General features: G+C 34.3%; 1 protein-coding gene across 1 annotated transcript in view; it reads left to right on the top strand.

Annotated features, from left to right (window-relative positions):
- LOC134845077 (neuromedin-B receptor-like) overlaps window positions 1–13,044 on the top strand; it is a 62,734-nt gene that overhangs the window by 20,804 nt on the left and 28,886 nt on the right. Inside the window, exon 2 of the mRNA XM_063861923.1 lies at window positions 4,655–4,805. Coding sequence (XP_063717993.1) covers window positions 4,655–4,805 — 151 coding nt within the window. The remainder of the gene's footprint in view (window positions 1–4,654; window positions 4,806–13,044) is intronic.

Below are 13,044 nucleotides of genomic sequence, written 5' to 3'. Positions count from 1 at the left end.
TGCAGTGATGTTCCAGAACTGATTTAAAACTAATTCAAAACTGCTCAGAAACATCATTTTGACTGTTTTTGCTCTACATCACATCGTTTCTTCGACTTCAATTTGATTTCTGAAAATATTTGAATAGAAAAAGTTGAATTCAGAGACATGAAACCAGAAGGGTTTAGTTTACAAAATGAAAACACTTAAACAAAGCCGAAAGTTTTTCGATAGTTCAACAATTTCTCTAGTGAATTCGATCTCGAATCTCAGGGACCCGGCAAGGTTGGCAAGGTCGGCCAATGTCGGGAAAAAACTAGAAGCTCAAGCTTTTTAACTGTTCGAACTAACGCACTTCAGTTACTTTCTACATTTTTTAAGCAGTTTTCTAGCTAGCTGCGGAAACTTTAATTGGTGCCAGGCAATTCTAGTAGCCAAAGTCTTTTAACCGCCAACACTATTCCATCTATGATATTTTTAAAGAAAAAATACTGCTTGTTATTTTTTTTTTGGTTTCAGCCATTTTAATGTTTTGAAAAACACGACATTTAACAAAGCATTCATTTCAGTTTGTTTTTGAGAAATCAATTTTGCCGTACTGTTGCAGATCTAATACAAAGAAACAGCATAAATAAGTACATTGTATTAAGTTTTCAAATGAATTTTCAGTCAAATATCAAACTCAAAAGGCAGTGCAAACATCGAACTCAGAGGGCAAAGCGAAAGGCAATCAAAAAACAGCTTGCTTTGTTTCGTTCCGCTGCGCATACATTTGGAAAAACAGGAATAGCGCGAGTAATCAGGCCGCTAATCGATAATTTTTCATTAAAAATGGTTCAAAATTGGCCAGTCTATTTTTGGAACATAGCCAACATTAAATTAGATATGGTACTAGGCTTGTTTTGCTATATTTCATTTTTTTTCTCAAAATGTAGGTTTCAATTTCAATAAAAAAATGTTTTTAGCTCGATGTTTTTTTTGCATCAGATAATAATTGTTCCGACTTTCGATACGAAAGTAACGGAATATTTGTGCTCGGGGTGGTTTTTTTTTTCTTCAGATAAATTTCGACTTTTTAACTAGCCATTTTTGATGGAATTTTTTTATATCATTCGAAAGGTATTGTTGTCCTGAACTTAAATTTGAAAAGATATTTCACCTGTGAATATTTTTCGTAAAGTTATGGGGGTTTAAAGATTGGTATTTTGGCCAATTTGGGACAATTAACGCGCGATATATTTCGCGCTATTAACGCGTAAGCGGAGAGTTAATCCGTCTTAGAAATCGTTCCAAATTGGTTGAAAGAAGCTTATTTGCCATAATTAATTTGTTACAAGGAGCGAAATCTATCCTTTTGTACTTTATATGGCGTGTGGGGTGATGATTTTCATCAAAAAAAATTCAAATTTCAAAAAAAAAAAATTTCATTTTGTTTTTTCACATTTAACATTTTTTAATGTTATTACTGCCCCATAAACCTTAAAAGGTAGTCGGAATTTTCAGGGCTTCGGCCCTGATACGAGCAGTCTTGTTGTTTTTAAGCATTGGCTTAAAACAAAACTTTTGTAACATTTCCAGTAAATTACTGGAGTCAAGTTTATAAAGTTATTTAACCTGTGATCACTTTTTTTTTAAAGCTGTGAGTTTCCTAGAATAGCTAAATTTGCTTTCTTAAGAAGCTAATTTATAGCTCCAAATTAACTTGAGGCAAGTTTTTTGGATGTATTAATACTTTCTCAGATGTTTGTCAATAAATTTGCATTTTACATAGTTTGTGTTGAGTAATTGTCAACAATTGTCTGAAAACAAAATCATTTTCTTTTCATTTGTATTTGAAAATTTATCAAAAAGCAATTTTGTGGGAACCAATTTCACATAATTTCAAGTCTTTGTGTTTCTTGATTGCTTCTGATTCAAGCAGTCGTTTTAGTGTTATTTTTTGCTCTCAAAAATTTGCTGGCTAAAGTTTTGTAAAGCCTGTAAATTCTTTTTGAAAACTGTTTTTAAGCTTTTACTTGTTGCCACTTTCGAAAAAAAATGAACTTGATTTGGTTTTTCAGACCAATTTTTTCATTGAAATTATAGCTTTTTCTGACAAAAAACTATTGTTCTCTGAAGAGAATATTGACTTTCTGACTTCTTGCGCTCAAATCTATAAAAAATCTAAAAATAAATTTTATTTGTGTTTCTTATAAGTCTTTACAAAAGCCAGTTTTTATTTTAAAAAAAATGTGAAGGGGAATCCTTAAGTTGTTCTTTTGGTATTCTTCTTGACTAAGTAATGCGCTTTGTAAATTTAATCTAAGATGCTGATAGCGCAGTGTGAATTATTTTGGCATTCTACTTGACTAAGTAGGGGCGCGCTTTGTAAATTTTGCTCTAAAATGCTGAAAGCATAATGTGAATTATTTATGAGTATCGAGATCTACCACAATCAAAACAGTTCGAAAGTAAACTGAAGCAAGCGAATTGGGCTTTTAAATTTCCTTTACGACTCAAAAACTGGCATTTAATCAGTTTATATTGACTGTTGGGGCCACAAAAAGTTCAGATTTTGTAATTTATCAACACCTTCTGTACCGATATTATCTGAGACTTTTTACAGGGCTTTGTTGTATTATTCAAGGCTGTGCCGTAATCTAAAAGCAGTTATGCTCAATTTTGGAAGTTTTCTTGGGAAAAAATCGCGATACCAATTTCTATGCTCTATGAAATCTAATGAGTCAAAACACACTTTGAGCAGTTTTCTGACGTATGAGTTTTGATACGGTTAACCTCCCTTTTTCTGCTGTTATTTTTTGTTGTCCTAAAATTTCACAGACTTCATAGAATTCCTGCAAAACGTCACATTCATTTTTTATCTTCCTGTTTTACGCGGAATAAATTGAGTTATGAATACACTTCAAAAATGTCTTTCTTAAATAACATAAGCAATTGCAAATGAAAAATTGCATCAGTGACGAACACAACATTGCTTCTCGTATCAAGGCAAAACCTTGAATGTTACGACTGCCTTTTCAGCTCTTTTGAAAAGTGTTTGCTTAAAATATCTGATAAAATTTTAAAGAAAAACAAGACTGCTCGTATCAGGGCGAAGCCCTGAATGTTCCGACTGCCTTTTAAGGTTTAAGGAGCAGCAGTAAAAACATAAAAAATTAAATGAAATAAATATAAGGAAATTTTTTTTTTCTAAAATTTGAAATTTTTTAAATGAAAATCATTCCCCCACACGCCATATAAAGTACAAAAAGATAGATTTCGTTCCTTGTAAGAAATCAATTATGGCAAATAAGCTTCGTTCAACCAATTTGGAACGATTTTAAGACGGATTAACTCTCCGCTTACGCGTTAATAGCGCGAAATTTATCGCGCGTTAATTGTCCCAAATCGGCCAAAATGGCAATCTTTAAACCCCAATAACTTTACAAAAAATTATCACAGGTAAAATATCTTTTCAAATTTAAGCTCAGGACAACAATACCTTTTGAATGATATAAAAAAATTCCGTCAAAAATGGCTAGTTAAAAAGTCGAAATTTGTCTGAAGAAAAAAAAAATCCACCCCGAGCACAAATATTCCGTTACTTTTGTATCGAAAGTCGGAACAAAAATTCAAAACCTTGTCCAGACTTGTTTCTTCGAAAACCATCCCACACGTTATATTAAGCAGCAAGTCAAGTATTTTGCATTAGAAAAATAGTAAATAGACAAAAGAGCTATTTGGAACGAGTCTAAGAGGGATTAATGCTCCGCTTACGCGTTAACACTGAGAAATATATCGCACGTAAATTATCTTAAATCGGCCAAGTCGGCAACCTTTAAACTGCATAACTCAAGAAAAAATGATCACAAGTAAAAAAAAATTTTAAATTTGAGCTGAAAACAACAATAGTAATCGGATAATAAAAAATATTTTGTCAAAAGTTGCTACTTAAAAAGTCGAAGATTGTCAGGAGAAAAAAAAAACAACTCCTAGAACAAATATTCCGTCACTTTCTTCAAAGGTCGGAACAAAAAGACGGTTTTGCTTGCTCAATTCATGTGAAAAGCCTTCGTATCTTCTTTAGTGACACAACTTTGTCTCCAAAGCAAAAGTAAACAGGACTGCTCGTATCAGGGCGAAGCCCTGAATGTTCCGACTGCCCATTAAGGTTTATGGAGCACTAATATCATTATAAAATTAAAAGTAATAAAACAAAATGAAAAATTTTTTTTTTCAAAAATTTGAAATTTTTTTTATAAAAATCATCCCCCCACACGCCATATTAAGTACAAAAGGATAGATTTCGCTACTTGTAACAAATCAATTATGGCAAATAAGCTTCGTTAAACTAATTTGGAACGATTTCTAAGACGGATTAACTCTCCGCTTACGCGTTAATAGCGCGAAATATATCGCGCGTTAATTGTCCCAAATTGGCGCCAAAATACCAATCTTTAAACCCCCATAACTTTACGAAAAATAATCACAGGTGAAATATCTTTTCAAATTTAAGTTCAGGACAACAATACCTTTCGAATGATTTTTAAAAATTCCGTCAAAAATGGCTAGTTAAAAAGTCGAAATTTGTCTGAAGAAAAAAAAACCCACCCCGAGCACAAATATTCCTTTAATTTCGTATCGAAAGTCGGAACAAAAAATGCAATAACTTATATTGTGGTTCTTGATGTTTTAGGAAGCTTCGTAGTGTTCCGAATATGTTGATGGTGTCGATGATTGTGAGTGACATTCTGCTGCTGTTGAATATGCCAGTGAAGATGGTCGTCCTCTCCTCCTACGGCTGGGTCTTTCCCGCCAGCTTCTGCCGACCATACCACTGGAGCATGGTAAAGATATACCAGCCACTTCTGAAACGAGTCTTCAATCTCGAATATTAATAGAATAGATAGCTATTAATAAATATTGGTATTACTAATGAGTGATCAAATTATTACCAATGCGAGGACAAATTTTTTCAATCCCTATAAAAATTAACTTTATCCCCCCTCGGTCGGGTACCTAGCAACGAATACCCCCTATAAAGAAAGAAATCAACGCTTAAGCATATGAGATTTTTTTACCTAGTAATGAATCTCTCCCTCCCCTTTTGCAAAAGGGGGATATACTTAAAGACTGCCGACCCAAAGATACTTTTTAAGAAATCCTTTTTCGGCCGACCGACCCTAAAATTTTTCTAAAGGCGCCTTTGACGCTAATATACACTTACTGTGAGGGGGAGCGCGCGCCAAAAGACCTCATTTTTTTGTCAAAATTTCCCCAAAGGTGCGCAACAACGGCTTTTTTTAACTGTTTTTTCAAAAATTTTCAATAGTTTTTTGAAAACCCCCCTCGAGAAAATCCTAGATCCGCCCCTGCCGATGACACTGCCAAGTGAAGGTCTAGCAACCGTGAAAATGGTTGAAAAATTTGATATACTATTGTCTATACACTATTGACTATTGAATATACAGTTGTCGTTGTCTTTATGTAGCGCTAAAACGACAAGCAAAAAATTGAAAAATGAAATTTCCAGCGTCAAAAAACGGGCTGTTTGACGAATCCTTTTGAATATCCAACATTCATTTCTTTTTGATCCCCTTAGCTCATCTTTTAAAACTGTTTCATTCATCACATGTCAAAGTTTCATGTCGTATCACATTTCGGCTTGACCCGGTGAGTCGGACCGAGTTGATGGCAAATAAAACCCGTGAAACGCATTTTATTTGGTAAGGCTATATACTTTTTATTTCATAGCTATTTCATCCGTCAAATATTACAGTTGCATGCCTGCTTCTTGAATAAGTGCAGAGAAAACCACAAAAACATGAACAAATTCTTCGTTCAATTGCTCCTTCAAATTTAAAAATTTCAGCTTCTATATGCGATAAAGGTCGAAATAAGGTAACGAAGAAGTTTTTCTTCCGACTTTCGATACAAAAGTAACGGAATATTTGTGCTCGGGGTGGGTTTTTTTTTCTTCAGACAAATTTCGACGTTTTAACTAGCCATTTTTGACGGAATTTTTTAATAACATTCAAAAGTTATTGTTGTCCTGAGCTTAAATTTGAAAAGATATCTCACCTGTGATCATTGTTCGTAAAGTTATGGGGGTTTAAAGATTGCCATTTTGGCCAATTTGGGACAATTAACGCGCGCGATATAGTTCACGCTATTAACGCGTAAGCGAGATTTAATCCGTCTCAAAAATTGTTCCAAATTGGTTGAAAGAAGCTTATTTGCCATTATTTTTTTTAAAATGAGCGAAATTTATTCTTTTGTAGTTTATATGGCGTGTGGGAGATGATTTTATAATAAAAATTCAGATTTTACAAGAAAAAAATTCATTTTATTTTATTACATTTAATTTTTTTAAAATCTTTTTACTACTCCATAAACCTTAAAAGGCAGTTGGGACATTCAGGAATTCGCCCTGATACGAGCAGTCTTGTTACAATTGCTTTGCAAACCTTTACTGATCAATTTTACTCAAAGTGTTTGACCCGGTTTTGTCAGGAGAATTCAAAGTGTTTTCATACATTCATCTAATTGTTCTCCAGCAAACGCTTTTTTCATTCGATTGTTGTGATTTCGCGTAAGCAAAAGCTCCTTAAGTTGAACAAAGCGTAACTAGAAAAAGAAATTCAGTTTCGAAAACTGTTTTCACAATGACGTTTGTTGAAAATAAATTAATCAATATATCATTATTTTTTTTGACAGCATATTTTTCAAAACAGTTTAGGCAAGATTATCAAAGTTTTGCGAGGGTAATTTCGAGGCTTTTTGAAGCCTTTAAGGTGTAACTCGATGCTATAAACCACACGCAAGACAAATTTTGTTGGCGATGATGAACTTAATGAGGGTCCTAAAGTATTGATTTTACGGTGGTAAATTTTACGGTCAGTAAATCGACGTATCAGTAACCCGAAAACGGGCGGACCAGATCAGTAAACCGAAAATTCATGATTCAGTTACGTTCTCCCATTAGCTAAAAACTGAGACTTTTACAAAATTACAAATTTTCTGCTCAAAACAAAAAGTGAATAAAAAATGGAAGAAAATAACTTTTCCTATGCGCCCCGTAGTTTTAAAATTTTTGTTTTACCTCATGAAACCTTTACTCTATAATTCTTTAATTCCGCAATTGATGTTATTATTACGTAAATTTGTGTACTGATCTGGTAATTTACTGACACATCGGTTAACTGTATGCACCGAAATTTTACGACGATGACTTGTAAATTAATTTTCCATGCAGCTTCGACAAGTAAGAAACGCTGCTCTGCTTCGCTTCGCTCCTATTTTTAGCACGAAAATAATAGTTTGCAGCTCATATGTTTTGTCATCTGAAAATCACGTCAGTTGTGAGCCCCGACAACTCAATGGCCGGCTACAAATATTAAATAACTTTTGTAGGTCGTTTCTTTTTTTTTCAGAACAACCTTGACTTTTGTTCACGCTCAAGTTTTTTGCGGATTGAATTTAATGCTCGTTTCAAATTCATTTTTTTATTGAAACACAAAAAAAGTTTTGAAATAAAGTTTTTATAACTTATTTTGGGTGAGGGTGGGGAGGAGGGTGGAATGGAAAAGAGCTAACATCTTTGAAGTCAGGGGCGGATTTAGGGGGGGGGGGGGGTCGGCCGACGCCTTCCTCTCAGGGATTCGACCCCTGCCGGCCCAAGGCCCCCCTTTGGTACTTTTTAAGAAATCTATTTTTGGCCGACCGACCCTAAAATTTTTCTGAAGGTGCCTTCGGCGCTAAAATATACTAATTTTGAGGGGGGAGCGCGCGCCAAAAAAACGCGATTTTTTGGTAAACATTTTCCAAAAAGTGCCTAAAAACGCTTTTTTTCGGCTATTTTTTCAAAATTTTGCCTGCGGCGCAAAAAATTTGGCCAAAACAGGGACTAAAGCGTGCTAAGAGAGAGCTCAAAAAATCAATTCGGTCGACCTAAAAAAAAGCTCGACAAAATTTTCGAAAAAAATTTTGAAAATCCGCCCCCCTCTCGAGAAAATCCTAGATCCGCCCCTGTTTGAAGTAATAAATATTGTAATCGTTTTTAATAGGCAATTTTTTTATTTTTTTTCAACATTCTGGTGGCTGCCGTTTTCGGTTGATATGTCTCTCAAAGTTGACTATTTGTTTTTCACTTTTTTAATGTATATCTATGTCCTAATCAGAGTCACAGATGTTGATATCTTCTGAGAGCTATAGCAACTAAGCCAATCTGAGCTTATTGATGCCCTGAGTTCAAAGCGGGAAAACTTGTCTGATGGTGTAAAAAGTTATCCAGAGGAACCTTCAGCGCCCACATTCTTCAATTTAAATGTCAAACGGTTTCCCAAATGAGCTCAAAGCCCTGAATTTTTAAATCACCAGCTGGTACCATTTCAAAGGTCACATTTTAGTTATAACACCATTGACAAATGCTGTTCAAATTTTGAAAAATATTCGTATAAATGCTAACTTTTATGACAAAATTTTTCTAATATTGAAAAAGTTTTAATTATTTCAACAGGCGTATAATAGATACTTATTAATGGTTGCTATAACTCAATTAAAATTAGTTTTTAAGCGGAATTTCTCCCTGTTTGCTTATTTTCATCGAGATTATATTTATTATATATACTTGACTGCTATAAAGTAAAAGGCTTTAAATCATCTACTGAAACTGTTGCTCTGATGACCAATTTTTTGCGGAAAATGGCAAATTTCAGCAGACAAAATTTTTTTTTTTCAGACAGCCGTACCGTTTAATTTCAATAAAATTGATCACGCAGACATGTTGAATGTGTTTCTATTGATTTGCGCTATTTTTCAAGACCATTTTTGGTTAAAAGAGACAAAAACACGACGGAAACTTGGTTATTGTTCCGACTTTCGATACGAAAGTAACGGAATATTTGTGCTCGGGGTGGGTTTTTTTGTTTCTTCAGACAAATTTCGACTTTTTAACTAGCCATTTTTGACGGAATTTTTTTATATCATTCGAAAGGTATTGTTGTCCTGAGCTCAAATTTGAAAAGATATTTCACCTGTGATCATTTTTCGTTAAGTTGCGGGGGTTTAAAGAATGCCATTTTGGCCAATTTGGGACAATTAACTCGCGATATATTTCGAGCTGTTAACGCGTAAGCGGAGAGTTAATCCGTCTTAAAATCGTTCCAAATTGGTTGAAAGAAGCTTATTTGCCATAATTGATTTGTTACAAGGAGCGAAATCTATCCTTTTTTACTTTATATGGCGTGTGGGGGGATGATTTTCATAAAAAATTTCAAATTTTAGAAAAAAAAATTTTCATGTTATTTTTATTACATTTAATTTTTTGATGTTATTACTGCTCCATAAAACCTTAAAAGGCAGTCGGAACATTCAGGGCTTCGCCCTGATACGAGCAGTCTTGTTTGATTTTATTTTCGTTTTCATTTAATTATTGGTACTGAAATTTGCAGACTTTTGATAGCTGTCGCAAATTACCGTATATCAATTGATTTGTCATCAAATCAATCTAATTTTATTGACCAAAATCGTACTGATTTGCAGAGGTCATCAGCTAACAAAGTTTCCAAGAATGCCGATTGAGTTTGGACAGACAGAGTTTTGCATCTTGAATTTCTAAATGAAAGTATTGATCATTTAAGAAGTTCAGTCAATTACTCTGATTTTGAACAGAACATCTCAATTGAAAACAAAAAATTTATTGAAAAGTTATTTTTGACGCATAGGTTTTTTTGCTCAAGAGCTAAAAAAAAGTTATGACATGAAAGCAAATAAAGGTGAACTAGATTATGTAGAATTGGGTAATTTATTTGCATTTATGAAACTAGCTACGACAAAAAGCAAAGCATGATCATCGCTTCAGCTATCCTTAGGATTCCAAAATACAGGTTTTAGATGGCGGCAAGAATTCTTGACCATTTTTGAATCTCTGATCAGAATTGTGAATCTTTAGAACTTTCAGAGCTAAATTGTTAAAAGCCTTAGTTGAAAGCCTTAGAAATAATTCGGGAGAAATTAATAGTTCCAACTTTTTGCGCTCCCTCTTCAAAATTAGTTGAATTGGCGTCTAATGAAATTTGGTAAGATTTAAGGATTGGTTCCAAAGGATGGTGATGAGTCAGTTAGAGCTTTTGTGTGAGTTTTTCAAATGAATTATTCACCAACCTCCGTGCAACCACCCAAACAACCAAACATCTCGATCACGTTTTTTCTCAGTTTCAACTAAAATAAGCTTTCAGCAATTGCGCTCTTAAAAGTCTTCTCGCAAAATCAATTTCATCAAAATTCTGATTAAAGGTAAGACGGGTCGTTTCTATTAAGACAAAGACTAAGTATGACTTCTTGAAAGGCAGAGAGTGAAGCAATAAGCAGAACTGAGAATGCGCATCAAAAATAATCAATCAACCTTGAGCACATTAATCACAATATTTTTAGGCGTAAGGGTCATTTCATTGCCTCATTTATGAACTGCTAGGGGAAGCAACACCCCGCTACGACTAATGAAGTCTAAAGTGAACAAAAAAAATAAACCATGGTTGAAGAAAAATACTCCAGATTTGTTCACGCTCAATTTATCTCTATTTTGCTCTTCAAGTAAATGTGTAATTGATTGCTCATCTCTCATTCTGCCCCCTCCCCACCCAAAGCCGAACTGGACCTATTTGAAATAAAAAGGTCTGCAATCGATTCTTGAATCAATCAAGAGCAAAATCTTTTTGGGTATATTTATAAATGTTGATGCTATTGTCATTGTTTTGTTTGTAACAGGATTAGAGGCGGCAGTTTTTTATTTTGTGTTTCCAATTTTCAAAGGAAGTAGCGGCGTTTTCATGCTTTGTTCATTTTTGTTCCGACTTTCGATACGAAAGTAACGGAATATTTGTGCTCGGGGTGGGTTTTTTTTTTCTTCAGACAAACTTCGACTTTTTAACTAGCCATTTTTGACGGAATTTTTTTATATCATTCGAAAGGTATTGTTGTCCTGAGCTCAAATTTGAAAAGATATTTCACCTGTGATCATTTTTGGTAAAGTTACAGGGGTTTAAAGACCGCCATTTTGGCCAATTTGGTACAATTAACGTGCGATATATTTCGCGCTATTAACGCGTAAGCGGAGAGTTAATCCGTCTTAGAAATCGTTCCAAATTGGTTAAAAGAAGCTTATTTGCCATAATTGGTTTGTTACAAGGAGCGAAATCTATCTTTTTGTACTTTATATGGCGTGTGGGGGGATGATTTTCATAAAAAAGTTCAAATTTTAGAAAATTTTTTTTTTCATTTTGTTTTATTTCAATGAATTTTTTAATGTTATTACTGCTCCATAAACATTAAAAGGCAGTCGGAATATTCAAGGCTTCGCCCTGATACGAGCAGTCTTGTTATTATTTAGACCTAATTTGGTGATCAAAATAATGGTTTTCAACAGACAATTTCCATACCGGAACGAGCAAATTGATTCCCAGAAGAAAATTAGGAAAATATATACAAAACCGTAAGCAAGACTGCTCGTATCAGGGCGAAGCCTTGAATGTTTCGACTGCCTCATAAGGTCTATGGAGCTGTAATAACGTGAAAAAATTGAATGTAGTAAATGAAAATGATTTTTTTTTTTCAATTTGAGATTTTTTTTGAAAATGATATCCCCCCCGCACGCCGTATAAAGTACAAATTGATAAATTTTGCTCCTAATAACAAATCAATTATGGCAAATAAGCTTCCTTCAACCAATTTGGAATGATTTTTAAGACGGATTATAGCGCAAAATATATCACGCGTTAATTGTCCCAAATTGGTCAAAATGACCAAAATGGCAATCTTTAAACCCTCATAACTTTACGAAAAATGATCACAGGTAAAATATTTTTTCAAATTTACGCTTAAGACAACCATACCTTTCAAATGATATAAAATATTCCATCAAAAATAGCTAGTTAAAAAGTCGAATTTTGTCGGAATATAAAAAACCCACCCGAGCACAAATGTTCCGTTACTTTCGTCACGAAAGTCGGAACAAAAAGGTTGGAGCTGTTCTTAGTGCTAGCAAATCCCCGTAAACAGCGGAAGCAGATTGAGGTTTCAGCTTAACTGTATTCGCTGGAGAGCGTAAGATGTAGGCAAAGTCCTTATAAAAATTTTTGCAACAAAATGCAAAAAAATTACTCAGCTACAAAATGAAGTTAGCTCAGATTTTGGCATTTTATTAAGTAAGTTGCTGCATTTTTAGTCTAGCAGCTTATCAAAAAGTTATTTTACGGGAAGAAAAGCCTACGAGAGACCCAGCTGATGTCCTCAGATTTTCAACAAATAATCTTGAGTCCGAACTTGTAGGTATTTTTGGCACTACGAACACCTCTCTGACGCCTACTAATAAAAGGACGCCCTGAACACAAATTTTACGGCATTGTAATCGGTTATAATCTGATAAACAGTTTCATTCATCATATGTCAAAATAATGAGCTTTGGTTCATTTCATCGCTCGAAATTTGAAAACTACGACTTCTATGACCTATAACACCTGTATTAGTTTTCAGCTAAAATTTTTCATGCCTTGAGAAGAACATTGAGCCCCAGAGCGCAAATTGGAACAAAACAACTGCGTAAAATCTGGGTTATTCCAAATGGTTTAATTAGGTTTGAATAATTCATGCGCGTTTTCAGGGTTATATAGATTCTTAACGCGTGAGCGCGAATAATTGTGGCGACGGGGATTTTTTCCCTACTAAGCATTCCATTCTATTGAGTTAGGACCGAGTTGGTTAACTCATAGAGTAATTTCGGATAGGGTACACCGTCTGCTCGTCACGCTATCTTATTTTCGGCCGGATAGATTCGTGCAACTTCTTAGTCTAATACCGATCCTAATCTTACTCTTATACTATCTAGTCTCAGGTTGTTTAACTAGTCTCTGCTAGGCTCAATAGATCTAGGGTATACTGGTTTATTGCGGCTGCTGAAGTGCTCGGGAGAGTCCAACTAATTTCTAAGTTAAATTCAAATCTCTCTGGTGCTGAAATTACAAGTAACTTCAGCACTTCCAAATAAGTGGGTTGTTAGTTAGATGGATCATGATTGGTTAATATTAAATA

Source organism: Symsagittifera roscoffensis, chromosome 4, assembly GCF_963678635.1.
Source record: "Symsagittifera roscoffensis chromosome 4, txSymRosc1.1, whole genome shotgun sequence".
NCBI classification, from domain to species: Eukaryota; Metazoa; Xenacoelomorpha; order Acoela; family Convolutidae; genus Symsagittifera; species Symsagittifera roscoffensis.
This window is presented reverse-complemented; position numbering and strand designations above follow the sequence as displayed.